Raw genomic sequence first — 27,147 nt, forward strand, 5'->3', positions numbered from 1 at the left:
TGTGCAGTGAGGAGGGGCACAATGCCAGTGCCGCGGAGACCACCGGGAATCCTGGCACTAGTTCCACTTTCTTTTATGCTTATCAATAAAAATTTTGGGTTTTTTTCAGTTGAGTTTTCCTATTTCTCAATCTTACTGCCGTATTTTCCATCATATTTTCAAAGGGAATGTTGCCCTTGTACAGAAGAGCTCTTGGTTTTCGCTTATCTTGCTATTGGTGTCTTAATAAATTCTGACATTAAACTAATAGAATTTCCTTTGACTCTCTGAGAATTACCATAACCACATCTATAAACATAAATATTCGATCACTTTAATTCTGAAAGACACTAGTCACATTTATTTTCTTGTCTTATTGACTTGTCCAAACCAGAATGCTGAGTATGTCTGGTCATAACTGAGAAAACGGGCGACTAAGCCACCCTGCACTTTAACACAAAAAACCTCTGGGAGTTCACCACAAAACTCACCACCGCAAAAGTACCTAAATGTCATTCGGGCATGCCATCAGCTGTGGGCACTGCCACTCAGGATGGAAAATGGCACTGAAGAGGACAGACAGGGAGAGAGGGATGGATGGAGGGGGAACACACACCCTTGTGGGCACAGATGGGAGCCGCCCTGGCAGAGCCTCAGACCCCTGGGCTCCTGCGCCCCATCCTGTGTCCCCATCTCGACCCCTGTGCTTTGCAGGGATGAGGGGCTGGGAGACTCCTCGCCAAGTCTTCCCCAGGGCACTGCAGTGTTGACACTATTCACCTAGGGCAGCAGAGAGCAAGAGGGAACCTCCGAATTCCTGGTGATCTGACATCTAGTTTTTCTTAATAGCTCTGCATGTGCAGAAATTCAATTTTAGAGTTCTATAATATTGATATTATAGATTTACGTAACCATTCGGCTGCTAGTATTCGTTTTCTTTTGTTTTTACTTTCCAAGTTTTACAATGAAAATAAGTTATTAAAAAATCTGTAGTGGGACTTCTCTGGAGGTCCAGTGGTTAGGACTTGGCGCTTTCACTGCAGGATCCTGGGTTCGATCCCTGGTTGGGGAACTAAGATCCCACAAGCTGCGCAGCACAGCCAAAAATAAAAATACTGTACTTACTCCTCTTAAATAAGGACTCTCTCACTTATAGCATGATTTATATAGCTTACAAAGTCACACTGAGTAAGAGACTCAAGACCGCACTGCCAGCTGCTGGGCAGGGTGCCACACCCCTGGGGACTGAGGGATGCCTGTGGGAGCAGACCAATCGGAGCAGCCGTGCGCCTGAGAACGTGATCCTGAGGCCGGGCACCCATGGCCAACGGCCACTGCAAGTGGCAGCCTGCCTGAGCTTGAGGCCCTGTGCCCGCCGACCAGTTCCTGAACTGACACTAGACATTCGTTTGGACACTTTCTGTTAAGTCAGAGAACAGCGTTCGGTCCAGCCCCTCCCCTGAGAGCTCATGGGCTCCAGGCACAGCCACCAAGCATCTGCCAGGGACGCCACAAAGAGAAAGAGTCTCAGACTCAGACGTCAGAAAAGCACACTCAATACCTAGAGCTGCAGCTGCCTGTAGGATGTCTCACCCAGAACGCTGACCTGCCAGGACCACAAGCACACGCAGCCCCTGAGCCAAGACTGAAAACTTAACAGAACGATTACGAAAGCTCAAGCCCACATGAAAAGGTGGTGAATTCTCGCTTTCTTAAACTTCTTTCATGGAATGTTACACACGTCATGTCCTAAGCACATTGGTTTTAAGAGTTGTTAACAACGACGTGCTCGGGGCTGCCTCACAGAGAGGTAGTGCCGTGGAAATGCTGCTGGCCGAGGAAGACGCGGCCTCGTCACACGCGTGACCCGGGGCCAAGCTCCTGCCGAAGCACCTGCACTCCACGGGAACTCTGATCTGTGTTTGTTTGTTTTTTAACATCTTTATTGGAGTATAATTGCTTTACAATGGTGTGTTAGTTTCTGCTCTATAACAAAGTGAATCAGCTATACACATACATAACATATATCCCCATATCTCCTCCCTCTTGCGTCTCCCTCCCACCCTCCCTATCCCACCCCTCTAGGTGGACACAGAGCACCGAGCTGATCTCCCTGTGCTATGCGGCTGCTTCCCACTAGCTATCTATTTTACGTTTGGTAGTGTATATATGTCCATGCCACTCTCTCACTTTGTCACAGCTTACCCTTCCCCCTCCCCGTGTTTGTTTTTTCAGAGCGGGGTCGCAGGAGGCGGAAACCAAGCCTCTAACTGTCCCTTCAGCTCCTCCACAGCCCCCCACCCCAGCCCTGCTGGCCACTCCCTCCCAAGCAGTGAGACCAAGTCACGGGAGCTGGCAGGGTGGGTGCCTGTCGGGTGACCTCGGGCAGACTGCTGAGCCACCAGGGCCGCGCGACGACAGCTGGTCAGCTCAGGGGAAGCCCTCAGGCCGCACCTTCTCTGCTGTGAGGGCCTTGCCGTTGCCATGCGGGCGGAAGAGAAGAGCGTGGGCCGAGCAGGCTCCCTGAGGCTCCTCGCAGCGCAGCCCCGCCCGCCAGCGTCTCACTCTCAGGGCTGCCTTCTGGTGCTGTGAGGGGTCCCAGGTTCTGACACGCTATGGGAAACCTGCCTGCTGTCTCCCCGCGGGGGAAGATGGGAGAGCCAGGCCCCGTTTCAGGGCTGGGCATCACTGGGAGCTCTGGAGCCGGGTGCAGGCAGCAGGAGAGGGGACCGCCAGGTGTGACCACGTGCCAGGCCCCATGTCCACCCTGATGGCAGTGCCTCCAGACTGTTGTGCACACGGCCCACCCGGGGAATGTGGAACTGAAACAGCAGGGCCCTCCCAAGGGTTCTGATGGGGCCTAGCGAGGGCTCAGGTTCTGTATATTAAATAGGAAGATCGGGTAGAGAAACAACTCCTTCAGGAAACATCACATTTTTGAGTTTCAGGTATTGGGCAAAATATCGAAAAGAGAATACATTTCTGCTCTAAGAGAAAAAGCAAAGACCCGTGTGACACAGCACTGAGGCCCACGGAGTCCAGGGGGGACTGGGCACAGGGAGGGCATGTGAGGGGCACGCCTATCACCAGCACCTCTGCACGGAGGCCCTGAATGTGTGGAAACGAGTCTAGTAGAATGACACGCCCAGGGCAACAAAAGCAAGGTATCTCTGGCAGTTGTGGGCAGAAAGGTATTAAAGCAAATAAATTACAAATATTATGAAACTTCTTAGCCTCCAAAGTTCCATCAAACAGGGCTTCCCTGGTGGCGCAGTGGTTAAGAATCCACCTGCCAATGCAGGGGACACGGGTTCAAGCCCTGGTCCGGGAAGATCCCACATGCCGCGGAGCAACTAAGCCCGTGCGCCACAACTCCTGAGACTGCGCTCTAGAGCCCACGAGCCACAACTACTGAGCCTGCGTGCCACAACTACTGAAGCTCGTGTGCCTAGAGCCCGTGCTCCACAATGAGAGAAGCCACCGCAATGAGAAGCCCGCGCACCGCAACGAAGAGTAGCCCCCTCTCGCCACAACTAGAAAAAGCCCACGCGCAGCAACGGAGACCCAATACAGCCAAAAATATATAAATAAAATAAATAAATTTATAAAAAAAAAAAAAAAAGTTCCATCAAACAAGGCTGCAGGTCAGAAAACAAGACAAAACAGAGCCTGTGTCCAGACCTAAAAGCCACTCTGCACTCGGAAGTGACAAGTGGGAGCCTCCTGCCCCTCCTGCCCATGTAAGGGCATCTCAGCTCCGCGTGGCAGGGAGGGCACTGAGCAGGATGCAGGCCAGGCCTGGGTCCGGGAGCAGGTGTCATGGGAGAGCTGCCCACAAGCCCCCAAGTCGGGGCGGAGCACGATCCAGCGGGGCGGGGAGGTGCTGGGGGGCCCTGAGGGGAGCAGCTCAGGGCCTGAAGGCCCCCTAAACTCTACTGAGTATGGTCACACACCTCAGAGACCCGGCGTGGCGCCCCGCCATGGGACCCACTCACCATCCGGACGCGCTTCAGCCGCTCCTCCAGCTTCTCCTCGGCCTCCCGCGTCCGCTGCACGGCCTCCAGGCGGTGGATGAGCTCTGCGGCAAACTTCTGGGGCTCCACACGGACTTCCTTTGGCATTCGGTACGTGCGCTGCAAGGAGATGCCGCTGGTGAGCTGTGCGTGCAGTGTGGAGCTGCTCCGCGCCTGGGTGGCCTTGCCACGCCGCAGGTGAGGAGAGAACATGGGGCTTGCATTTTATCCAAATGCAGAGACCATTTCTCCCCCACCCAGAGCTGACCCGGCAGTGAGAACGAGCAGACACCGCTGCTTCCCGCCTCACATGACCCTGGATGGAGACACTGAGCAGGCCGGGAGCTGCGTCCCCGGGACAAAGGCCACCCCGGCGCCCTCAGCCCACGGGCGCCTACCCCAAGAGCTTCTGGCCTGTCCCGGAGAAGCGCTTCTCGTGACTGCCCAGGCTGGGACCCAGGGCGGCTGGGGCCGTGGCAGAGGCGTGGCAGGAGAGCTGCAGCTGCGAAGACCACTGAGGACAGGACGAGCCCACGGGCCAGAAGGGCTGGCCGCTCCCTGCAGCGCCCGCCCTGCACACAAGGGGGCAGCAGTGCCCGGCACTCAGGTGTGCATGGACCAGGCTCTGGGCTCTGATGTTGGGATGAGGGACACAAAACTCTGGGTACAGGAAAGAGTCAAGGGAGAGGCGGGATGACAGACGGCTCTTCCTTTCAGAGAACATAATTCCATGATGCAGTTTACAACAATACACTGGATAGCTTTTTCTTTTGCGGGGGTGGGGAGTAGCTAGCTTTAATGCGAAATAATTTCAAATCCAAAACAATTGCAAGAAGAGTACGAAGAACTCCTGTGCACCCTCACCTGGACCCCAGCCCACTGCCACCTGCCACACTTGCTGTCACTTTCTCCCCTAGACACAGACACGCACACACTTTCTTGAGCCAGCAGAGAACACTCTGCACGTGTGACGCCTGCTAACTCCCATATACTTTAGAATGTATTTAACAAAAACCAAGGACAATCTTGTACCTAGCTACAGGACAATTATAAAAAAAAAAAAATCCTGATACAGTATTCTTATCTAATCACAGATCTTATTCCAATTTCACCAGCTGTCCCAATAAACGTCCTCTATAGCAAAACATGTTTTAAAAATTTAAGCCACTGAGGTCTAAGTGAGGGAGGGATGGGAGCGGCAGGAGTGCTGCATAAGGAGGCTGGTGAGGGGGAGGGGAGACCCAAGGGAGGGAGGGCCTGGCGACAGGGTGGCACACAGGGGCCCTCTCTGACCTCTGGGTGGACAGTGGCTATGCAGAACCCTGGCCTCCAGACAGAAGCAGGCGAGGCGGGATGCCGCGGGACAGGGGTGGGAGCCTGGGTGGAGCTGGTGCCCACACAGCTCTCCCACCAGGGGGCTCTGGACATGGTCTGGATCTGCACACCCATTCCTCATCTACAAGACAGGAGTGAGAACAGTTCCTGGTTCCTCAGAAACATGTAAAATTAGGGAAGAATGTCACATCAAGGGCTCAGAGACAAGCCACTGAGGCTGACGCTGACCACGACAGGCTCAAAGAGGCCTGGACACAGGCCAACGCTTCAGAGGCGGAGAAGTTGGGGCCAAGGGCCAGGCAGTGCCCAACACCAGGAAGGGGTTTGTCCTGGAGCTGAGGAGGCCATGCCCAAGAAGGGCAGTCAGGGTGCCCAGCACTTCTAGAAGGTCTTGAGAGAAGGTGGGCGTGAATGATGAGCCCCAGACGACTGGGCGGTGGGACCGCCAAGAGGCCGGGCCCTGGAAGGAGTCCTCAAGAGCGGGCGTTGGGACAGACCACAGGGACCCGAGGGCAGCCTGGCCCCACCAAGCCGGCTGGTCAGACGCCAGAAGCAGGAGAGCCGGGGCAGGGAGCACTGAGCCAAGAGTGCTGTGACACCAGCACGACATCCAGATGGTGAGAGCGCAGGGTTCTGACCGCACAAGAGCAGAAGGAAAAGCTCTTGACGAGACCCAGCGAGTCCATTCTGGAAAACAGCCTCCAAGCTGTGCAGCTGTGACTCCGAAAACAGGAAAGCTGTCAGAAGTTACAATAATTATCAGATTCATGGAAGAACGGTAACCTTTCCAGCTTTGAAGAAATAAAAAAAAAAAACCACAAAGGAAAATATTTCAAGTAAATAAAAATGTGAAACTTCTGAGGAATTTAAAAGGCCAGCAAAGAAAGAAGAGGCTCCTCCCTCAGCCTTAAGGATCTCAGGACCAGACACTTCACATGTGGAAGGCCACAGGCTCCCCCACATGCTGGCACCTCTCTCCCACGACACAGTCACCCACATGCGTCCCCTCCACTGGCCTCCCCAAACCCCCGTGCATCTCGCAGCGAGGAGCACTGAACGCAGTAGACCCCCCGAGAAACGGCAACTCCCGAAAAAGACGTGCAACGGCAACAGGAGCCCCAGCTCCCTGGACCTACCTCCGCCCACCACCCAGCGTCCGGTCCGACAATCAAACAAATGTGCACGGGCTCCCGGGGCACCAGCCACAGAAGACATGTCACTGGCGAACAGAGGTGCGAAGCAGCATTCTCTTCCCGTTGGCGGGGAAGGCGTGCATGTGAGTCGTGGTGGATGAGGCTGAAGTCTCTTCACCTTGAACCTCAAACCACATCACTGAACAAAACTCGGCTGCACCTTCTGCCCCGAGGACATGGCCAAGCTGAGCACAGCTGCCGACCAGCCCCCGACCAGCCCTCGCCCTGGCAGGGACTCCGCTCCCCGCGTGCAGACGGCCGCACCCCAGGGAGGACTCCCCCGGCTGCAGGCCACTCACGGTGTGTTTCTCCTCTTGCCCCCATTTACCCGGCACGGCCGTTCTCTTGAATCTGGGCTCAAGGTGCAGGGCCAGGAAACACAGACCCTCAGGATGCAGGACTGCCCTCCAAGGGCCTTCGGGACCCAAGGGCACCGCTGTTCTGATTCTGGAAGCTGCTCGGGCAGCATGTGGGCTCTGGGCCACGCTGTCCTCTCCGCCCGGCTCAGTGCTGCATGCAGACAACCCGCCCCCGTGCTACTCCGGCTCTTTCTGTAGGTTTTGTCTAACACTTTGTTTAATTGTTCAAATTAAAAAATTTTTATTTTGGAAAAAATCTCAAACTTGCAGACAAGTTGCAAGAACAACACGAAGAACGTTTTTTCTGGATCTGACAGCAGACGGCGTGCTTCCTACACGCAGGGACTCTCCCACACGAGCACCTCCGGCCCCGACCCGCCTCCCTGGGCTCACCCTGGAGGGTGCGGTGGCCTCAGCTGGGTCCACATGGGATTTTCATGACCCCGTGACCTATGAGAGTTAAAGGGCAGTTCTTGTGCAGGATGGCCCTCAGCTCAGGCTATGTCCTCACAGGGGTAGCTCTGGCGTCCTGTCACGGACGCAGGAGCCCAGGCAGGTCCTCTCGCAAAGCAGCTTTCTCCCCCGGGAGTATGTGGTCTGTGAGGGGACACTGGGGAAGATGCTGACACCCTGCTCGTCAACGGGCTCGACCCCCCCATCACGTCAGCATCCACGCACGGACCCCACTCCACGGCACTGACTGTGACCCCTTCCATGTCCCCTCGCACCCCTATTTTCCGGGACACAAGATGCCGGGCCCCTCCTCTGTGCCCCTGCCCAGCCTGGTCCACAGAGCAGAGAGGACACGTGTGGCCACGGCCTCGGCTCAGGCCCAGGCTGCTCCAGACACGAGCCAGCTCAGCGATCCCCAGGAGGCTGCCCACAGGCAGGCACACGCATGCGCACACGCGTACATGTACACACACATGTGCACACACAGCCCTCATAGCGTCTTCCACTTGTCCCTAAGCAGACACCATCGGTGCCTGGTTCAGGCGCATCTGTGCCAAGGGCTAGCTGGGAGGTGACAAAATGCCCTCTTCTCAACCATATCACCTTTCTTATTTGGAAATTAAAGCATCCACAGAAAAGTGAAAAGACTCTAACCAAGGAATCCTGATGGAGGGCAGGTGTGTGCAACAATCCTGAGACGCATCTGCTCTCCCTGCACAGAAACCGCCAGGAAGACACGAGTCACTGCGGACGCACCAACGCGACGAGACCACATCTTCCCTGCAAGGTCTTTCCCGCTCCAAGTCAACGCGTCCAAACGAGGACAGCTAATCCCTCCCGTCATCAGCAAAGGAACTCTCTGCCCAGCCCCACCCTGCACTGGGCTCTCTGAGGGTCCCCAGTGCCCACGATCAGGAGAACCACTATCACCTTGTTATTTTTATCCAAGAGGTGAAGTTGAGGCAGCTTTGAAGTCAGGATGCCCCACAGTTCAGCCACAGGCGGCCAATGCCTTGTTTCATCCCGAACAAAGCAGTGCTCATGGGTGCTCAGGACGGGGGCACTGCCACGCTGTCCACAGAGCCGCCGGCCGCCAGTCTGGCCAGGCCTGGGCATCGAGCCAGCGACAGGCTCCAAGCGGTTCTCCCACCTCCAGGAGAAGCACCTCACTTAACACGATGGGAAAGGCTGTGAGGAGGGCAGTCCCTGCTCATCTGTACCGACTGTGTGGGCACTGCCCCCTCCAACCACAGGGCGAGAATGCGTGTGACCGTGTGCCGTGCCTGGACCTGAGCTGAGCTCCTAGGAAGCCAGGTCAGTGCCACAGCAGCCTGGTCAGAGTGGAGAGAACGGGTGGGCACGGGTCCAGGAGGGTGGGTGAGCCCCAAACTCGGAGACGGGGAGGGCGAGGGCTGTGCAGACGAACTTACAGGAATGTGAGGTAGAGGCACGCGCCCGTTGACCTGGACGCTCTCCTGCATCTCCCGGCGGTGCTGCTTGCGGATCCTGTAAGGTGGGACTCCATCCCTGTCCAGGAGAAAGAGACAGTCCAGCGTGAGCACAAATAGAATGGCTCAACCAAGTTCGGCTGAGCTGGCTTTATCTAGAGCAGGGCCAGCACAGCCTATTTTTCTGAGGTGTGATGGGCTAAGAATGACTTTTACATTTTTAAAGCGGAGGAGGAACATGGGACAGAGACTATTCGTGATCCTTTATGGAAAATGTGTGCTGACCCCTGCTTTACTGCCCAGGCAGGATATGGTGTGCCTACCTGGAAGGGGTGCTCTAAATGGACTGGAAACATTGGAGGGCTGCAAAATGGGTGGCCAAGACAATCTAGATCCCGTTGAAAGAGATTTCCAAGGTTCCTATATTCTGCTTTCTTCCAAGGTAAATTGGTAATGCAGTGTAATCTCTCTGTCAAATGCTCAAATTAGTTTCCTTGCCATAAATTTTAGTTATAAACCCTTTTGAAGATTATGATAAAAATAAAAATTAAATTACATACTGTTGGGACTTCCCTGGTGGTGCAGTGGATAAGACTCCACACTCCCAATGCAAGGGGTCTGAGTTTGATCCCTGGTCAGGGAACTAGATCCCACATGCATGCCGCAACTAACAGTTCACATGCCACAACTAAGGAGACCGTGTGCCGCAACTAAGGAGTCCTGGAGCTGTAATTAAGGAGCCCACCTGCTGCAACTAACACCCGGAGCAACCAAATAAATAAATAAAATTTTTTTTAAATTACACACTGTCTTTAAAATAACGAAGCACTTATTCAAGAGAAGTAGCAGATCCAACACATGGCTCACTGCACAGGTGCTGTCCCTTAAGAACTCGGCAGCTCTCTCCTGCCATTTGAAAGCTACTCCGGGGAGCACAGCTCGAAGAGATGGCCCTCCCAGTCGTCTGCTACTGAAAGACTCTAGCCTCCCAGTTGTCCGACAGGTGCAGTGAATGTCTGTGCCAGTGATCCTAACCCCTTGCATCCTGCTCAAGCACTGCCCACAGGGGAAGTGCTGCCAGAGCAGTGCTGTTTTCACTGGACACCAGGATGTGAACACGCAGCCATGACAATTCTGATCTCACTGCATCGACTGCTGGAGCGCCTAGCGAAGGCGCCAAGCACACAGCACTTGGTGTGTCCTGGCCCCATCCCGGGCAGACACACACCCACAGCTCTGTGGCTTTGTGGGCAGGCAGGGCTGCACCCCAGGCTGGGTGGAAAGGGTGCACTTAGGTTCAGAGCAGGGCAGAGAGAGGCTGTGGTGTGCCCGGGTGTCCCTGGCTGTCAGGGTCCCAGGTGGTGCCACAGTGCAGATGGCTCAACAGTCCAGCGGGGCCAGGCTGCTCCAGGGGACAGGCATCAGGGAAGAAGAGCATCAAGTACATCTGAACGCCCTCACACAGCCCAGGGCTTGTTCAGGTGTCCCAAGCCACCAGCTTGTCTGTTTCTCATGTACTCTGACAGGGCACCTAAAATCCATACGCTTCTGAGGATCAGGCACCATCCTCAGAATCTATGCCCGAAGTCAGTGGACTAGGAAGCACTTCGCCAGGTGGAGGCGACCCTGAGTTGCCATCAGAAATAATTTAGATGAAACACATGATCCTATTTTTTGCCTCATATATGTTCAAATACCTGCCACAATTTTACACTCCTAATTCTCGACTATGCCTACATTTCTGAGTCTCAGTGTAAACCAAGATGAATAGAACATCAGGGAAAAAAAATATTTTAAAATTTTTAGATCTTCCCTTTAGCAAACACATATGTCCTTTTCTTGGAGAGAATTAAGGGACTAATTGTCATTGCAGTAACTGAGTTTCGGGGAAGAGGAAAACAGATCTCGTTCTGTCAGCTGCTCCCGGGGGTCTGAAGGGCTGCAGTTCGTTGGAACCCTTCTATGTGATACTTTATATTCATGGAAGGTAGTGTTTGAAACCCCAGTAATTTCAAATAAGTTGTTAAAAACATGTCAACATTTTATATTAAAGATTCAAGACAAAGGAGAAGGTAATGATGAATGAGAAATGCCCCACAGAGACTCAACCTGACGGGATGACGCCTCCACCGTGTAGTCACCAAAGGGGAAGAGAAAAGGCACCAGACGCACACAGCACGGGGCTGCAGGAACCTGTTCAGAGACCTGTCCCGTCAGCGGCCTGACCCCCCATCCCATCCAGCAGCCTGACCCATCCCGTCCAGCGGACAGCGTGGAAAGCAGCACAAAGACACAGGCAGCACAAAGCATATACTGAGAAGACGGCCCACAGAGCAAGACCTCAACGTGGAAAGGCCTGCTCACCTACAAAGACGAGCACGGCAGCCTTTTCCTCCTTATTTAAACCTATCTGACCTCTAGACCCTAGCCAGGGCGGGGGCAGAGTCCCCATGACCCGCTGAGAGCAGCCAGGGCCACAACCCCATGTGCTCTCGTGGGGACAAGACACCTGCGGATGCGGCCATGGGCCCACACCTGCTGGCTTCACAGCCAAAGGCTGCCTCCCGCCCTGGACCTGGGCCCGGCCAGAACCTCCCCCTCGGTGGTGGTCAGACGGCAAATGGCGTACGACCGAAAGCTGGGCGAGCCTGACACTCATGGGTGGTGGAGTCAGGGCCCCACGTGACCCAAGCAGGCAGACAGGCAACACCCTGATGTGACATGGGCATGTCTGACACAATCAAACTTCTGACGCACGCCTGGGTCCCCAAAGTCACCTGCTGAACCAAAGAGAAAGGTATCAGAAACAGGCACTTCCCCCAAGGGAGGGTTTTCCCTGGAGAGGACAATGAAGGAAGCTGTCACCATCAAGTGACACAGAGGCTCAATGTGGTTCCTGTGGCCCCTGGTGGCCATCCCTGAGCCGTCGGGCACAGAAGGCCAGTACAGAACCACGCTGGGGACGACAGGCACTGCTGAGCAGGTGAGACGGCTTCCAGATTAAAGGAGCGTGATCGCAGAGCAGGATGGACTGGAGACGCCCTCGGGGACGGCCTGCCTTGGCCGCGCCTCCGACGTGAACACCAGAGAGACCCAGAACCTGGGGCGCCAGCCCAGGCAGCTCTGAGGCTTTCCCTCTTCCAAAGGTTCCAGCAGCCTCGGCCTGGAGGGAAGCAACTACAACAAACCTTGGCTCCAGTTTGCTTGAGGATTTCTAGCGACACTCCCTGCAATGCGGATGCACTGACACCCCACTGGGGAGGGCCCCAAAACAGCTTCTGGGGAGATGGCCCTGGCTTCCCCCTTAGGGGCTGCTCTCCCAGGCAGGGGCACTTACACGCTGCTGTCGGTGAGGGACAGGCTGTCAGCATCGCTGGACAGGCTCTGCTGCTCACTGTCGTTGGCGCTGGTGGCTGGGGCGAGGGCATAGCCAGAGTTGACGTAGTAGGGGTTGACAGGCTCCCGCCAGGATCCATACCTGCCAACAAAGAGGCACGTTAGCAGCTGCCGGACAACGTCCTCGTGCATTAATCCACATTTTCAGAATCATCTGATATCCCAATATGTCAACTACAGACGCAAACAATTCAGAAGACAGAGCAGAAAGGGCTGGCGTCTCCACCCTGCCTCCCACCCCGCTGTCCTTCCCAGGGAGATGGGCATCTCCCACATCTTCCCTCCACATTAGGCAGACGTGTAAGTGAACACACGGAGCGTTATTTGGGTTGGCATTTTTATGCACATAACTGGAAATGGGGCACGGCTGCTCTGCTCTCGCTGCTCCTACAGAGCGCTGCCCGCAGACTCGCTAATCTGTCGCAAAGCCACCCGACCCTGTGGGCACAGCCGCAGCACCGGTGCCACGGCCCCCTCAAGTGGGTCACGGAGCGGGGCCAGGGCTCCCGGGCACTGAGAACTGCCACAGGACGGATGAGGGCGATGGCGGGTGAAGGGACCTGTGGGTTTAACAGTGGCTGTCTCGCTGTCCCCCCCACCCCAGCCACTTCCTCCCAGGAGCAGTCCAGCACTCCCTGGGTGGGACCCAACACCACTTGTCTAGTGACTAGCCAGAAACTGACACCTGGGTTTAGTTTGCATTTCCCTGGTTGGTGGTCAGGCTGGACGTTTGGGTGTCACTTAAATTCCCTCCTCTTTAAATTACCTGTTCATACCTCTGTCCATTTTCTATTAGACTGTTTATGAGTTTCTTAGTGATTTACAGATGTCTTTAAATATTCTTACTATTAACGTCTGGTTATATACGGGAAAAATATTTTCTCCCTAAATGTCACTTTTTAACATTGTTTATGTTGATCTTGATATTACAAAAGTTTTTTATTTCTGTGAAATCAGATTTACCAATCTTTCCCTTTATAGATTTTTCTGTATCTTACATAGGCCAGCTTTCCTCAAAGAACAAATATATTCTTCTGTTTTTCCTCAAATGCTTCAATAGTTGTTTTTTTTAAATTTAGATCTCTACCTGAAATACGTGCATATAAAACCTACCTACTCCCTTGCATCAAAATGGAGAGCCAGCCGTTAGCATTAAGTACTGCACAATCCACCTTGTTCTGAATCCATTCACACCTAACTCCCCGAACACATGCATCGATTTCTGGAGTCTACCCTGCTCTGCTCATCCCATGACGGCCCTACCGGCCCTTCGCTGCTGCTCCCCACACTGCCTCCTCTTCCCAGAGCCTCCCTGGAAGCAACGCTGGTCAGTCCCCGCGGGTTGCCGAGGGCTACGACGTGCTGGGGGCCCATCGAGCCCGTGCAAACGCCCCTGGCTCCAGCCTCGCTCTGGTCAGGGCGCTCGTGAACAGCAGCTGCACTGACTCCAGGGACGTGGTAGGAGTCACCTCGTCCCCTGGACTTGTGTGCTCGATGCGGGAGGAGAAGGGACCACAACGCTTCTAAGTTGACGGAGCCCCGCGTGGACGCCCACCACCGGAAGAACAGAACCTCTGGAAGCCCTGGTTTGTGCTGTGCGCACACTCAGGAAAAGGCACTTTAACGAGACGGCGGGACCAGGCACCTTTCCATCTTGGACGCCTGTCATGCAGCACACGTGGGCCAGGCTGGGCAGCACAGCTGGAGAGGAGCGGCCCACCTCCCCAGGGGCCACAAGCACAAACAATGCAGAAACGGCACCCCACCTGTTCTGCCACTGAGGCCACAGCAGTGGACGGTGATGTGGCACACGACTCGCCCGCCAGCTCAGGATCAGGTGCTCATCATCCCCACACCGCAGGGGGACACTGCAGACGGTCAGTCACCACGCACCACGGTCCTTCTGACCCACCCACGGCAGCCTGAGGGCATCCCCGGAGCCCACTAACATGTTCCGGCCAAATGAGGGCAGCGGCAGCGCCACAGAGGCTTATGGGAAGGGATGGGGACACCTTCACAGACAGGGACCCGCACCTGGTCCTACGTTTACGCTGACATGGAGCAGACGTCTGCAACGTCACGCTCTTTCTCAGGGACACTGCTATTCCTCTGGTTCTTTAAAAACAAAACCGCCAATGCTGTCACCATTAACAGACACTGTTAACTCAGATCACAGGGAGCGCTAAGCTGCTCTTCAGTGTCCCCGTCACATCGTGGCCAGCACCCCGCACACCCACGAGGGCAGCACCAAGCCTGCGACACCAACGCACCAGGGCCGTCTGCTCCCTCCTCTGACAGGTCCCAGGCACGTCTTTTACGCGTATAGAAAAACCAGCTTTGAGGCGATCAGCAGGAAAAACATGGATCCTTTCCACGGCCTCCAGTACAGAGCAAACCCCACTATGTACACAGCTCCCAGTCCAGACACAAAGGGAAGCAAAGGGCTGTCGAGAGAGAACAGAAAGGAGGGAGAGCAGCGAGGTGCTGACCGTGGACAGGAAGGCTGGCTCTCAGGACAGAGGCGCTGCAGGCTGCCGCGCGACAGAGGAAGTCCTGGGAAATGTCACTCGGGGGACGCTGGGCTGCTCCCCACAAGACGGCCAGGAACCAGAACCCAAATGTGGCATCCAGGGAAACCTCCAAGCTCTCTGTAGTTTCCAGTCCTCAGAATAAAAGCCCACCGGGGACTGTCCGGCCTCCCCATCGCCTGCTCTCTGGGGTTGCTGCTGGCAGGATTTTGCTTTCCATCCTTTCACACTCAACCCTCCTAGATCCTTTTACTTTTGTGTGTCCTTTGTAAGCAGCTAGCCTTTTCAAGTTCCAGTTTGACCATTTTTCCTTTTAATTGCTTCCTTTGGTGCTGCTGCATTCAGTGTGGTTACAGGGAGTGGATCCACCATCTCATTGTTTGCTTTCTGTTTGTCACAGCTGTTCTATTTTCTTTTGTTCTTTCTTGTCTTCTTTTGGAATATTTTTTATTTTCCATCTCCTCCCTCTAACAAAGTAAGCCTTTTACTATTCTTTCAGTGGTTCCTTTAGAGATTATAATAGGTACCCTTGATGCATCAAGGTCCAATTAACTGCATTTTACCTGTTCCCAGGCAACACATGGTCAGAATTAACTCCACCAGGGACAGTCCAGTGGTTAAGACTCCGAGCTTCCACTGCAGGGGGCACGGGTTTGATCCCTGGTCAGGGGACTAAGATCCCGCATGCCCCCCAAAAATAATTAACTCCACTCACCTCCCACACACACTCATGTGCTGTTGCTATCCTGGATTTTAATTCAGGGTAATGTCTTAAATCCCACAAGACATCATCAGTATTATTTTATCCCGCCAGCAGTCACCTAGAGTTACCCACATACTTGCCCTTTCCTTCCTGCATTGGGTGTTTCCACCTGAGAGCATTTTCCTTCTGCCTGAAGAACACCCTTAAGTATGTCCTTTAGTAAAGGGGCTGCGGCTGACAACTTGGTGTTTGTTGGTCTGAAACTGTATTAATTTCCCCTTTATTCCTGAAGGGTATTTTTACTGGGTTGGAATTCTGGTTGGTAATCATTTTCTGTTTCTAGGGAACTTTGTAAGCTTTTGGTGGGAATGTAAAATGGTACAGTCTCTGTGGAACACAGTGTGGCAGTTCCTAAAAATTAAAAGAGTCACCATATGATTCAGCAATTTCCCTTCTTTGCATATAGCCAAAGGAATTGAAAGCAGGATCTTAAGAGACGTCTGTACACCCAGGCACTTTGAAATGTCACTCCTCATCATCGACCTCTCCACCTCCCGCAGCTCCTGGGAAGGTGAGGTGGTGCCGGCGCCACCCACCCACCCTGTTGCTGCCCCCCTGCCACACCCGCCCCAGGCAGGCTCTCCTCCAGGCCCAGGGCCTGAGGCCAGAGTGCCACATCAACCCACACCTGGGATGCACAGCGGACAGACACGCCACAGACCAAAAACAGCAGGCAGCGCGACCCTGACATGGAGGTCGAGCTCGGACCCCGTCCACTGTCCCAGGAGTGGCCTCTAGAGCTACTCCTATGTTCCAAGATGGAGGCCACAGCCACATAGTGACTGTTGTGTCTTCAGCCGCCTTCAACCTGGCTCCTAGTCCACCTCCTTCCCGAAGTGACATTCTCAAGAGCCTGGGCCAGTCGTTCCAGAGAATGTCTCACGTGAGATCTGCGTCTAAAATTTCTGGCAGAACGTCACAGAAGCGATGCTGTATCACCTCAAGGAAAACCATGGGACTTCCCTGGTGGCGCAGTGGTTAAGAATCTGCCTGCCAATGCAGGGGACACGGGTTCGATCCCTGGTCCAGGAAGATCCCACATGCCACGGAGCAACTAAGCCCTCGCACCACAACTACTGAAGCCCGTGCGCCTAGAGCTCATGCTCCGCAACAAGAGAAGCCACCACAATGAAAAGCCTGCGCGCTGCAACAAAGAGTAGCCCCTGCTTGCCGCAACTAGAGAAAGCCCGTACGCAGCAATGAAGACCCAACGCAGCCAAAAATAAAAATAAATAAAACAAAATAAATTTATAAAAAAGAAAAAAAGAAAAACACCATGCCGGCTGGTCCCAATATTGGTGGCAAACCCAGTGCCTGTCAAGTGTTTCCACTCTAAATTTATTACTTTTCCTTTGTAATTAAGACGTAATTTGTGGCGGAGATACTTTGAGATTATATACAAATCCTGTTCACACCCATCACTCGATCTGTATTTATCAGTTGGCGTCCTATGTACCCGAGCGGATTTTTATTTTATCCAGTGGATTATAATCCATTCCTTCCAGCTCTGCTCTTCCCAGAGCCCAGAGTCTGTCTGAGAACACTCCCCCACTCCCAGCCCCAGCCCTGACAGATTTCCACCAAGGAGGTATCCGTAAACCTCCTTACCTGGATCCCCAAGGCTTCCTCCTCCACATTTTTTATCACATTGTCTTGTATTCTTGAGTGCCTGATTATTTTTCATTCAGTACCTAGTTATTCTGGATGGAAAGCCAGACACTGTGTGAAAATCTTTCTAAACTGGCCGCCTGGGATGATGCTTTCTTCCCCAGAGCGTATGCATTTTACCCTGGCCTGTGGCTGGGGCACCAGGAATCCAGCCACCTTAATCCAAAGTCAGGAACTGAGAGAGTCCGGGCTGGGCTGCAGGCTCTCAGAGGGCCCCCTCCTCCCAGGGTTGGGGGATCCCGACCCACGTGTGGGGCACCTTCCTCCCAGGCAGGCCCCAGCCCCCTGGAGCCCAAGGACCAGCCACACTTTCCAGACTGAGACAGTCTGGTCTACCTGGGCTCCCTTCTCCGATGGGGCTGCCATTCCTTCCTGCTTGGTTAGCTCTCCAAAGGCTTCAATCTGATTAAAAAGAAAACCAGGGGACTTCCCTGGTGGTCCAGTGGTTAAGACTTCGCCTTCCAATGCAGGGGGTGCGGGTTCAATCCCTGGTTGGGGAGCTAAGATCCCACATGCCTTGCGGCCAAAAACCAAAAAACATAAAAAACAGAAGCAATATTGTAACAAATTCAATAAAGACTTAAAAAAAAAAAAAAAAAGAAAGAAAACCAGTTCCCAGCGTTTCTAGCTATTCTCAGCAGTTTGCCCTGAACTGTGTGGTTGTCCAATACTAGAAGTGTGATTCCTCCATTTAATGGGAGACCTCCTACCCCCTGGAAATCCTCTGGATGAAAGAGGATTCCTAACTTGCACCACTCCCGGGAGGAATGTCGATTAGACCTCTCTGCCGGCCCCACCACCTGCAGCCCAGCCTGAGTGCTCGCCGCACACAGCCCCGCAGAGCCCAGCGGGTGAGGCCTCATGGAATCACTTCTTCACCTTGGTCAGCATCCTTCAGCAGAAGTCTTGTGATTTTTTACTCAGAAATTCAGGCACATACTGCATTATGCTTCACGTTATGCTCCTGCTTGTTCTGGCATAAAAGTAATGCCTTAAGTGGCTTACCAAGTCCGCTGAGCATTCCAGAAACACACTCAGGTTCCCGTCCTGCAGCAGCTTCACACGCTCAATTTGAGAAGCAAGGCTTCTGGTTGCCGCGGCGAGACAGTCCCTGTGCCGCTCACCTTCACATGGGTCTGGAGGAAACGCTGGAGACCAGATACTCCACTCCCTAACTGTCTCTCCTAAGCAAGGTGGGAGGTCTCTGAGGGGCCAGTAAGGTGCAGTTTGCTTTTTTTAATGTTATAATTTGGCCACATACAAGTGCAGTTGCCTCAAGTACTTCCTAGAATTTTACTTGTGATTCTACTGGCCCCTAAAATCCCAAATCTGCCTGTGGGACACTGGTCCTTGCTAGTCACTGGGCCTTGGCCCACACGGAGTTGCTAACTGTGGTGTGCGGTGCCCATCTCTCCTCCGGCAGGTGGCAGCTTCGGAATGGCGCCTGGCACGCGATGCATTCACTTGCCGACGGGGGACATGGCCCAGCTACAACCTGAGGTTAAGCAGGAAAGGCACTTGTCTCCGTGCCAGGTGCCGCTGGGAACACAGCCAACGAAACAGTGTGGGACGGGGCAGGGATGTGAACAATGATTAAGGTCATTTCAGACAAAGAAAATAAACAGAGACCAGAGGAAAGACGGAGCCTACGTGGCTTCCCCAACCGGTCAGACATGAGGCCCACTCCATAGTGGGCCTCAGCACAGCCCTGGGAGCCCTCCCGGCCCCCGTACCCAGCACCCTGCCACCCACTTCCTGACTCTGGATGCTGGAGTCGTTTCCGACCGTGGCAGCCTCGTGTCTCAACCCACAATCCTTCTGCTCAGTGCCACACGTGCTGGAACTGGCAGGGCCCAACCCCCAGGAAGTCACACCCATCTTCACCCAACACCTACTCCTCACTGAGCTCAAGCCTCACCACATCCCAGGCCCACATCTGCGTGCGGGGGGGCTGGCCTGGGCACTGTGGGGGCCCCTGCTCACACGGAGGTGTTGGGAACGCACCACTGCACACTGTTCACAGAGGCCTGCAGTGGGAGCTGTTGGGTGGGAGGCTTGCCACATGGCCAGAATCACTACCCCAAAGGGACAGCAAGTCCACTCCTGAGAGCACTTCCTCCATCAAGACCTTTAACTGATTAAAGGTCACACCTTCTGGACGAAACAAACCATCCCAAATGCGACCGGCATACCACCTGCTGAAAACAGCATATCTATCCATGCACACACTCATGGTCCTCGGCATTAAGGAAAACGCGCTTTCCTCCTGCCCACGGGGAGGCAGTTGGTGGCGCGGCCACCTGGTCTTTAAGGCAAACGTGCGCTGCTTCCTCGGCCCTGCACCCCTCGCCACGCTCACCCCGCTCCATCTCTGCACGTGCAGCCCCGCAGCACCTGGGAGCTCAAAACGCTCCAGGCCACGGACACTTCAGGGTCTGAGGCCAGGGGGCCTAGAAGGGCAGAAGTGTGATGGAGGGAGGGGACTGCCGCGCTGCCCAGGGTCCCCGCCCTGCCCACACCACTCTCTTCCCTGAAGAGACCATCCATCGTGCACGCATCAGTTACCACGGGAACCACAGCACAGGTCCTCAGTGAGCAGAGGCCGAAGCCCACTCGTGCCTTGGCCCTTCCTCCTGGGCAGGTCTAGGGCCTCCACCTGCCTCTCCCCAGCCCAAAGGCCACAGCTGCCACGTATCTTAATTCCTACGCTGCAGTGCCTCCAATAGTGCTACGTAATTCATCCAGACTCCGCAGTTGCTTCCAACTGAAGGGCTGATCAGAAGACCCTGACTCTGGAAATAGGAATCCCGCCTTCCTTTGTTTAGGGGAGCAGAGGGGGCAGTGTTGCTTCCTTCTCTGGGGTCTCCATCAACTCTTCAAGGTGCAAGAAAATCCAGAAACCTCTTGTCTCAAGGTCTGGCCCACGCTCACCCCCTCACTCACAGACGTGGTGTGAGGAGAGCTGCGGCTCGGGCTAGGCCCTGGTGAGCTCGCCCCGCCTGCTGGACCCACCTACCCATCGTCAGCAGGAACCGACCCCACTCCGCCTTCGGCTGGTTCTGTGACCACGCCTGGCTTCCACACCTGTAAACTGAGGAGAGCAGACCCAGAACGAGCCCCACAGGCCCACGCACGTTGCTAAGTGGGAGCGGGCGGCCTCGTCCTATGAGCAGGAGGGCAGAGTCCTGCTGCCCTGGAAAAGCATCAGGAGAGGTGGGCTCTGGTTCCTGTTCTCTGTTTTTAAACCCACAGAGAATAGTATAGTTACGGAATTCATGGGCAGGAACCACAGCGATGCTGAACGGGTGTAAGGGAACATGGCTGACCTTCCCCATGCTGCTTCTGCCAGAGAGCTTCTCTCTCTCTAAGCAAACGTGAGGATTTAACTTTCAGAATACGTAATTCATTTGTATATTCAAACATAAGAAAGGTTAAAGTTACACCCCTGTGAGCAGGGAGGTTTATCATCCCCATTTCAGAGGATGAGGGGAGCTGCCATCTGGTCTGCTCGGCCGGCCTGCTGGAACACGGACGCTGCGTCCCCTGTGCTCCTAAAACCCTGGGTCCCTGAGAGAAGGCACATGATGTCTTGCACACAATTACAGAGCGCAGTGTGAGGGCTTCTGACACACGTCCACCCTGTGCGGCCGCCACCGTGACCGAGAGGATGAGTTCGTCCACCCCCCCGCCCCCGCCCCGGTTTCCTTGTGCCCCTTCCGATCCCCTGTCCAGCCCCACCCCCACCATCACTGTGTTCTCTAGAATCTCACACAGGAGCACACGCCCCCTCTCATCTGCTTCTCCTGCTGGCACATGGATCCTGCAGTCCACGCACGTCGGCCCTCTCATGCCGAGTGCTGCCTGAGGATTGGGGTGCTGCAGCGCGCCCTCCACCGCCCGGCAACCGCTCTCCTCTGGGGCTGCAAGGCTCCACAGCGGGCCAAGGCCAGCGCCCACCCTTCACTGCACCAGCTCCAGCGGCAGGGAGTGCGGTCTATAGAGTCACGTGGGGGAGGGCACCCAGACCAGAGCTCTCTTCCCCCCCACCCTCAGGGAGCCCAGCACTGAGGGAGGAGCTCCCACCCAGACCCCAACAGACATGCGGGGCTCGCCCCGCGTCCGACCCCACCCGTCAGGAGGAAGGCAGACAGGGCGGCTCCCAAACAAGGCCACTTGCCCTAAAGCTCATCTTCTCACATTACAGCAACCTCAAAACCAGAGAAAAACGACCAAGACAAAGGCACAGATGGCGAGGACACTTCCTCATTTCACTTGTAAGTCCAATTTTTTTTTCCCACGCCACGTGGCTCATGGGATCTTAGTTCCTGGACCAGGGATCGAACCCGGGCCTTTGGCAGTGACAGCCCATGTCTTAACCACTGGACCGTCAGGGAATCCTCATTTCAGATCAATCTGTACAAGATGCAGAGCACAGACCCACATGTAGGATGTGCTTTAGTTTTTTTGAGCTGCGGTGACATTTAAATGCACGTTGCCACATTCACACACAGATGCTATTACTTTCAAATAACTTACTACCTCTGCAACCAAAGGTCAAAAAGTTTATACTAAAAAATGTGATAGAAATCAGGCCAATGTCAGTATAAAAATCTCTGTTTTACAGACTCCAAGAAAATCAGGAAATCTGGCCTCTGTGCAAATGATCAGCCCAAGGTCAGCAGAGTCCCCCCACGTCCCCACTTACACACTGATCACAAGCTCTGCTTCGATGACAGACACTTGGGGTCACCACTGGGGTCAGGAACAGGTGATGTCAGAGGTGAACAGGGGCCACAGGGCACGTACACTACCTCCCTCACAGAGCTCAGCGATAACTCGGGATGGAGGAGACGCAACGCTGAGAGAATGAGTCACCTGGTGGCACCAGGGGGAGCTTCCTGCTCAGCCATCATATTACCTGTGCCATGAGGCTGCCTCCTGGTTCCACACTCCTTTTATTTATTTCATTTATTTTTATTACCCAGCTGGCACACGCCACCCACCACCGTGACCGAACTCTGAATTGCACAACACATCAAAGGCCATTAGGGTCAAAATTCGACAGGAGGATGTACGTTCTGTGGAACAGGGACAGCACAGACCGGATATGGTGGCCACCGAGGCACCAGTCACACCTGCCCCCTAAGAGGCAGACACTGGTGAACCTGGCCCCAGGGTGGCCTCCAGGGCCCAATCTGCCCTCACCACCACTTACCAGCTACTAACCTTGGGCAGGTTCCTCCCCTGCAAAGTGGACCGACAAGGGTCGCCTCTTTGAAAGGAGTCCAAGCATCCTACAGAACAGCACACACAAGGCAATGCCGAGGGCCAGACTATGCAGAAGGCCCTCAACTCAGACGGGTCCCCACGCTGTCCTGCACGGTGCCCCACACAAGGAACAGGACAAGGCTGTGTGGTAAAGGCTGCAGGTCACAGTCAAATCCCACAATTCCACCTAACTTCTTGTACGATGCTTAAAGAAGCATATTCAAAGCTCTGAAGTCAGAAGAACATCATACTCAAGGGAGGCCAAGCACTCCTGACTTGAAAAATTCACAGAGGAGAAAGCCGGTTGGGGGGGGGGGGGCTTGTTATAATTTCCTCTTTGCCACAAATCTTTTATGTAGCTATGCTACGCAAACCAGTAACTCTTTATAATAACTGCTGAAAATTCACATTGTGGGTGAAGTGGATTATGGAGCCCATCTTCCCAGGGAAAAGATTACACATGTGTCGAGAAGACTCTGGAGGGATTCACATAGAACAGTGCTACCTCTGAACAGTGGGGTACCAGATCGTTTTTCACTTATCTTTATTTTTCAATTTTCCTGCACCAAATATATTTCTTATATAACTTTGATAATAACACGTCCCTGGATGTTTATTGCTGCAGAGCAGTTGTTGGTATCTATGGAACAATATATATGAAGACCACTTTGAAAATTATAAAGCGCTATACAGAAGTCACATCTGGAACTTGCCAACGAGAGCTCAAACATGGTGACAACCAAACCAGAAACCCCGTTCCTCTCTGCTTAGTGTAAACACTGCAAATTTAAATCAGCTTTCTCTGCTCACAACCAGTTTCTCAAATGTCAGCAGAAATCTCTTCAGGACCTGGACTTACACAAATGTTTCACATCAGATTTTTAGGTTACATGGATTTGATGAAGAGGAAGTTTATGTGGTAGTGTTTAAAAAGTGGAACAAAAAATGTTTCACAGAATCTGCCATCATGATTTTTAATAAATCATTCTCGTTTCAATGATGGGGGTCAGCCTGCATCTGGCACTACCCTCCCCTGGAGACTTCAGCCCCTCCCTCTAGCTTTGACCACTCAAAAACAAGCTCCAAGGATCTTACCAGTTCCAAAGAAGTGCCAATCACACTTCAGGCACTCACAGTCACAATAAACATTTAGAAGTGGCAACTCCCAACAAATTGCAGGCAATTCAGAGTAATTTACAGAGATGCTATCTATGCCTGCCCCCTGAGGTCTTTCAAACTGAGCCAGAGACTCTAGACATGGGTCCTTGCTGATTTCAAAGCAGCAGATCCCATGGCAGACCCATCACCTCTTTAACACAGGTCTGAATCAGTCATCAGTCAATAACCTGAAGCGAGGCGGGAGGCTGAGGGCTGCAACCCCGACATCCCACAGAACTCTGCTAAGGAGACACGTTCTTGGGGCTGAAGCTACAAGACCAAATCGGTGACTTTCAAAATGTGGCTTATTAAAAATTAAAAAACATACACTTATGAATCTAGTAGTCAAAGTCAAAATTCTGTTCATGTAACAGTATGATTTGTTCCCTTGAAGTAATTCAGAAATCAGAAACTCCAAGCCTCGGGTCACCCTTTTCACCTTGTAACATCACCACGTAATCCTCAACCCTTCTCTAAGCTAACAGGACACCCGTGTCTGCTTTCCTTGACGCAGCACATAGAAGTCTGTCCAGAAAGTGAAAACCTGAGGGAGAAACACAGATTCTTTGGGTACTTTGCTTTCATAAGAGTTATTTGATTTTTCTGCTTATGAAGCTTTCTTTCGCAATGTTTCAAAAGGATTTTCTTTTTAAAGGACGTCCACTGTATCCAAATGAACTTACCCTGACCACCTTATGAGAAAGCCCAACTAGGTAAGATACTTCCACTGTTTCCATATGTACATAGGGTGGACCCTGTGAAAACAAAAGGCCTGGGCTGCTCTTATTTGCCAGTCTTTGTTCACCATGGAAATGTTTATCTTTATATTATCTCCAGCACAACTGCAGGTGGCACCACAAAACTTTACATTCCAAAGTGAACCGAATTTCAAAGAACCAAGGGGCAAGTCTGACATTCCTTCAATGCTAGAATGTCCAAAAGCATTCTCTGTCACTGGCCTAACCCCGGCTCAGGCTGCCACCTCAGGGCACAGCGCCAGGCCTCATCAGGCCCTTTCAACACTGCAGTTTCCAGGCCTGTGGCCCTCAGAGGCTGCCTTGAGGGTGGAGCACAGCCACATGGCTGGGAACCCAAGACGGGCAGAGGATGGGAACCCCCAGTGGGGATGGGAGGGCTCCAGCACAGGTACACCTGCGGGCCTGTTTTCCGCCCCCAGCAACAGTGCTGGCGACGTGGGCTCAAACGTGGGCCTGCTGCAGAACGAATGCTGAGCATAGCACCTCATGCTATGGCAGGTGCACATGTCCTGTGCACAGACGGCATGCGGGGCTGAACCCGTCTGGCGTTTGTGCTGGGTAACGATGGCGTTTGTGCTGGGTAACGCTCTATCCACCAGAGCCCTGAGTCTGTTTCTCATTCAGGCCAGTTTGTTACGTTCACACTCTTCCCCAACAGTGAACTTGGCCACTAATCCACCCAGCCACCTTTGTCACATGAGGAACAGGGCAACAACACTCAGATGGATAAAAGCAATAAATATCCAAACAAAAGAAAACTCTAAATTTGTTTACAGTGATTAGTAAATTCATTTTACACCTGAAAAACGAATACATATGCAATAGGTCTAGAGTTTATACTCAATGTATACCACATTCTGTGTGATGGACCTAATTTTTTAGGTCACGTCCATTTCTCAAAAGAAAATTCCTACTTTAAAATGTATTAAGCATTAAAAATATAAGAATATGTTCATGTTAATTTCTATATGTTTATAAAGACGCTTTGGAAGGACACACAATTATTCAGATTATTTACCTTTAGACAGAATTGAGAGGGTGAATGGGGTGGGTGTCTGGACCTTGAAGAACATTTGAGTTGTATAACCCATGGAGCATTTACTCTGGTTTCCACTGATTTCCGCAAGGCAGGACAGCCTCTCTGCCCAGAGGCAGATTAAGGCAGGCCCAAAGAAACAGGGATGCCTATCAGGACTCGTCTCTTCACAGACTTTTCTGACTTTTAAAGCCACACAACAGAACTACCTAATATAAGCATTCATCTAAATCAAGCTCTAAGTAAACAGCTGATACATAAAATAAATTGAGCCTTGGATTTTGGTGTGCAAGGTGGACTTGCTTGCTGCACACCTCACCATCTGCAAGGACAATTAGAAAAACAGACAGAGTTGGGAGTGGGGCTCCGAGCCCACCGTCCCGGGCGCGATGTAGGGGAGGCTGGTGGCAGCCACTGCCGCGGTTTTGCCCCCGTGCCCAGCGGAAGCGGCCACCGCGCCAACTGCCCAAGTGTATAGAATTTAAGCATTCTCTCAGAAGTGTATGGTAGAGCTAAAGAAGACAACCAACCAAGGGTCATCTGAAATTGTGATTGGCTAATAATCCCAGAACAAAATTAGAGATCACTACTCAAGCATAAGGCCTCTACAAAGATGTTTGATATAAAGGCTTGGGCTGAGTATGCTGTGGAATGGGCTGCAAAGGACCCGTATGGCTTCCTTACAACAGTTATTTTGGCCCTAACTCCATTGTTTCTAGCAAGTGCTGTACTGTCTTAGAAATTGGCCAAGATGATTGAGGCCAGGGAAAAGGAGCAAAAGAAGAAACAAAAACGTCAAGAAAATACTGCAAAAGCTAAAGGACTAAAAAAGGATTGAAAGAATGAACAGGCTCTGCAACCAGAGGAAAATTGTCTGGAAAATTACGCAGCTTTGGAAGGACCCATTAAGGTTTCTTTTCAGATCTTATGACAGTATTATTTAGTAAACTAAGTCTGAGCATATGGAAGAATCATGTTAGTTCTCACCTGTACTGTAGCAACTTTCAGGCTTCGGTGTAGAAGTCTGTTGACAGTTACTGTAAATTGGCATTTATTATGCTACAAATTCTTTATAACTGACTTAGTCATTTGCCTTTTTGCAGCATATGTACTAAAATGAAAACATCGGGCTTCCCTGGTGGCGCAGTGGTTGAGAATCTGCCTGCCAATGCAGGGGACACGGGTTCGAGCCCTGGTCTGGGAAGATCCCACATGCCGCGGAGCAACTGGGCCCGTGAGGCGCAACTACTGAGCCTGAGCGTCTGGAGCCTCTGCTCCGCAACAAGAGAGGCCGCGATAGTGACAGGCCCGCGCACCGCGATGAAGAGTGGCCCCCACTCGCCGCAACTGGAGAAAGCCCTCACACAGAAACGAAGACCCAACACAGCCAAAAATAAACATAATAAATAAAAAAAAGTTTAAAATGAAAACATCCTGTGGAGAAAAATGGCTTTAGATTATGGACTCTATTCAAATAATGGCTTAAAATGGGGTCCTGTTCTGGACAAAGGAGATTAAGAATGTAAAAATCAGAATTGTCCTGAGGTGAAAAGTGTGCTTTGGCTTAAAAGAGATACAGTGTATTAATCACATCTTTTATCATTATTACTTATTTCTTGGAATAGAATCATTTCTGGCATCCTCAAAGCAAAATAATGTTATTCAACGAGTACTTCTATTTTCTGTATTTTTCTCATTTTACCTTTTGAGATACTGCTAATCACCAGACATTCTGCATTTTTTAAAATCTAATTTTATAAAGAATTCTCTTATTATCTTGACTATGTAGAAT

The 27,147-nt window shown here is 52.7% G+C and overlaps 1 protein-coding gene and 1 pseudogene across 6 annotated transcripts in view; one reads left to right on the forward strand and one right to left on the reverse strand.

The window, feature by feature from the left end:
• The window catches only part of AXIN1 (axin 1), a 59,492-nt gene that overhangs the window by 8,862 nt on the left and 23,483 nt on the right, over positions 1–27,147 (reverse strand). For 4 of the 6 annotated variants that reach the window (XM_036825773.1, XM_036825770.1, XM_036825774.1 and 1 more), the window contains exons 3-5: positions 12,118–12,258; positions 8,763–8,859; positions 3,933–4,112 (exon numbers count right to left, since the gene is read on the reverse strand). In XM_036825773.1, the coding sequence (XP_036681668.1) occupies positions 3,933–4,112; positions 8,763–8,859; positions 12,118–12,258 (418 nt within the window). The remainder of the gene's footprint in view (positions 1–3,932; positions 4,113–8,762; positions 8,860–12,117; positions 12,259–27,147) is intronic. The other 2 variants (XM_036825775.1, XM_036825772.1) reach the window with 1 other exon arrangement.
• Positions 25,376–26,471, forward strand: LOC118881170 (annotated as a pseudogene).

This window comes from Balaenoptera musculus, chromosome 15 (assembly GCF_009873245.2).
Source record: "Balaenoptera musculus isolate JJ_BM4_2016_0621 chromosome 15, mBalMus1.pri.v3, whole genome shotgun sequence".
NCBI lineage: Eukaryota > Metazoa > Chordata > Mammalia > Artiodactyla > Balaenopteridae > Balaenoptera > Balaenoptera musculus.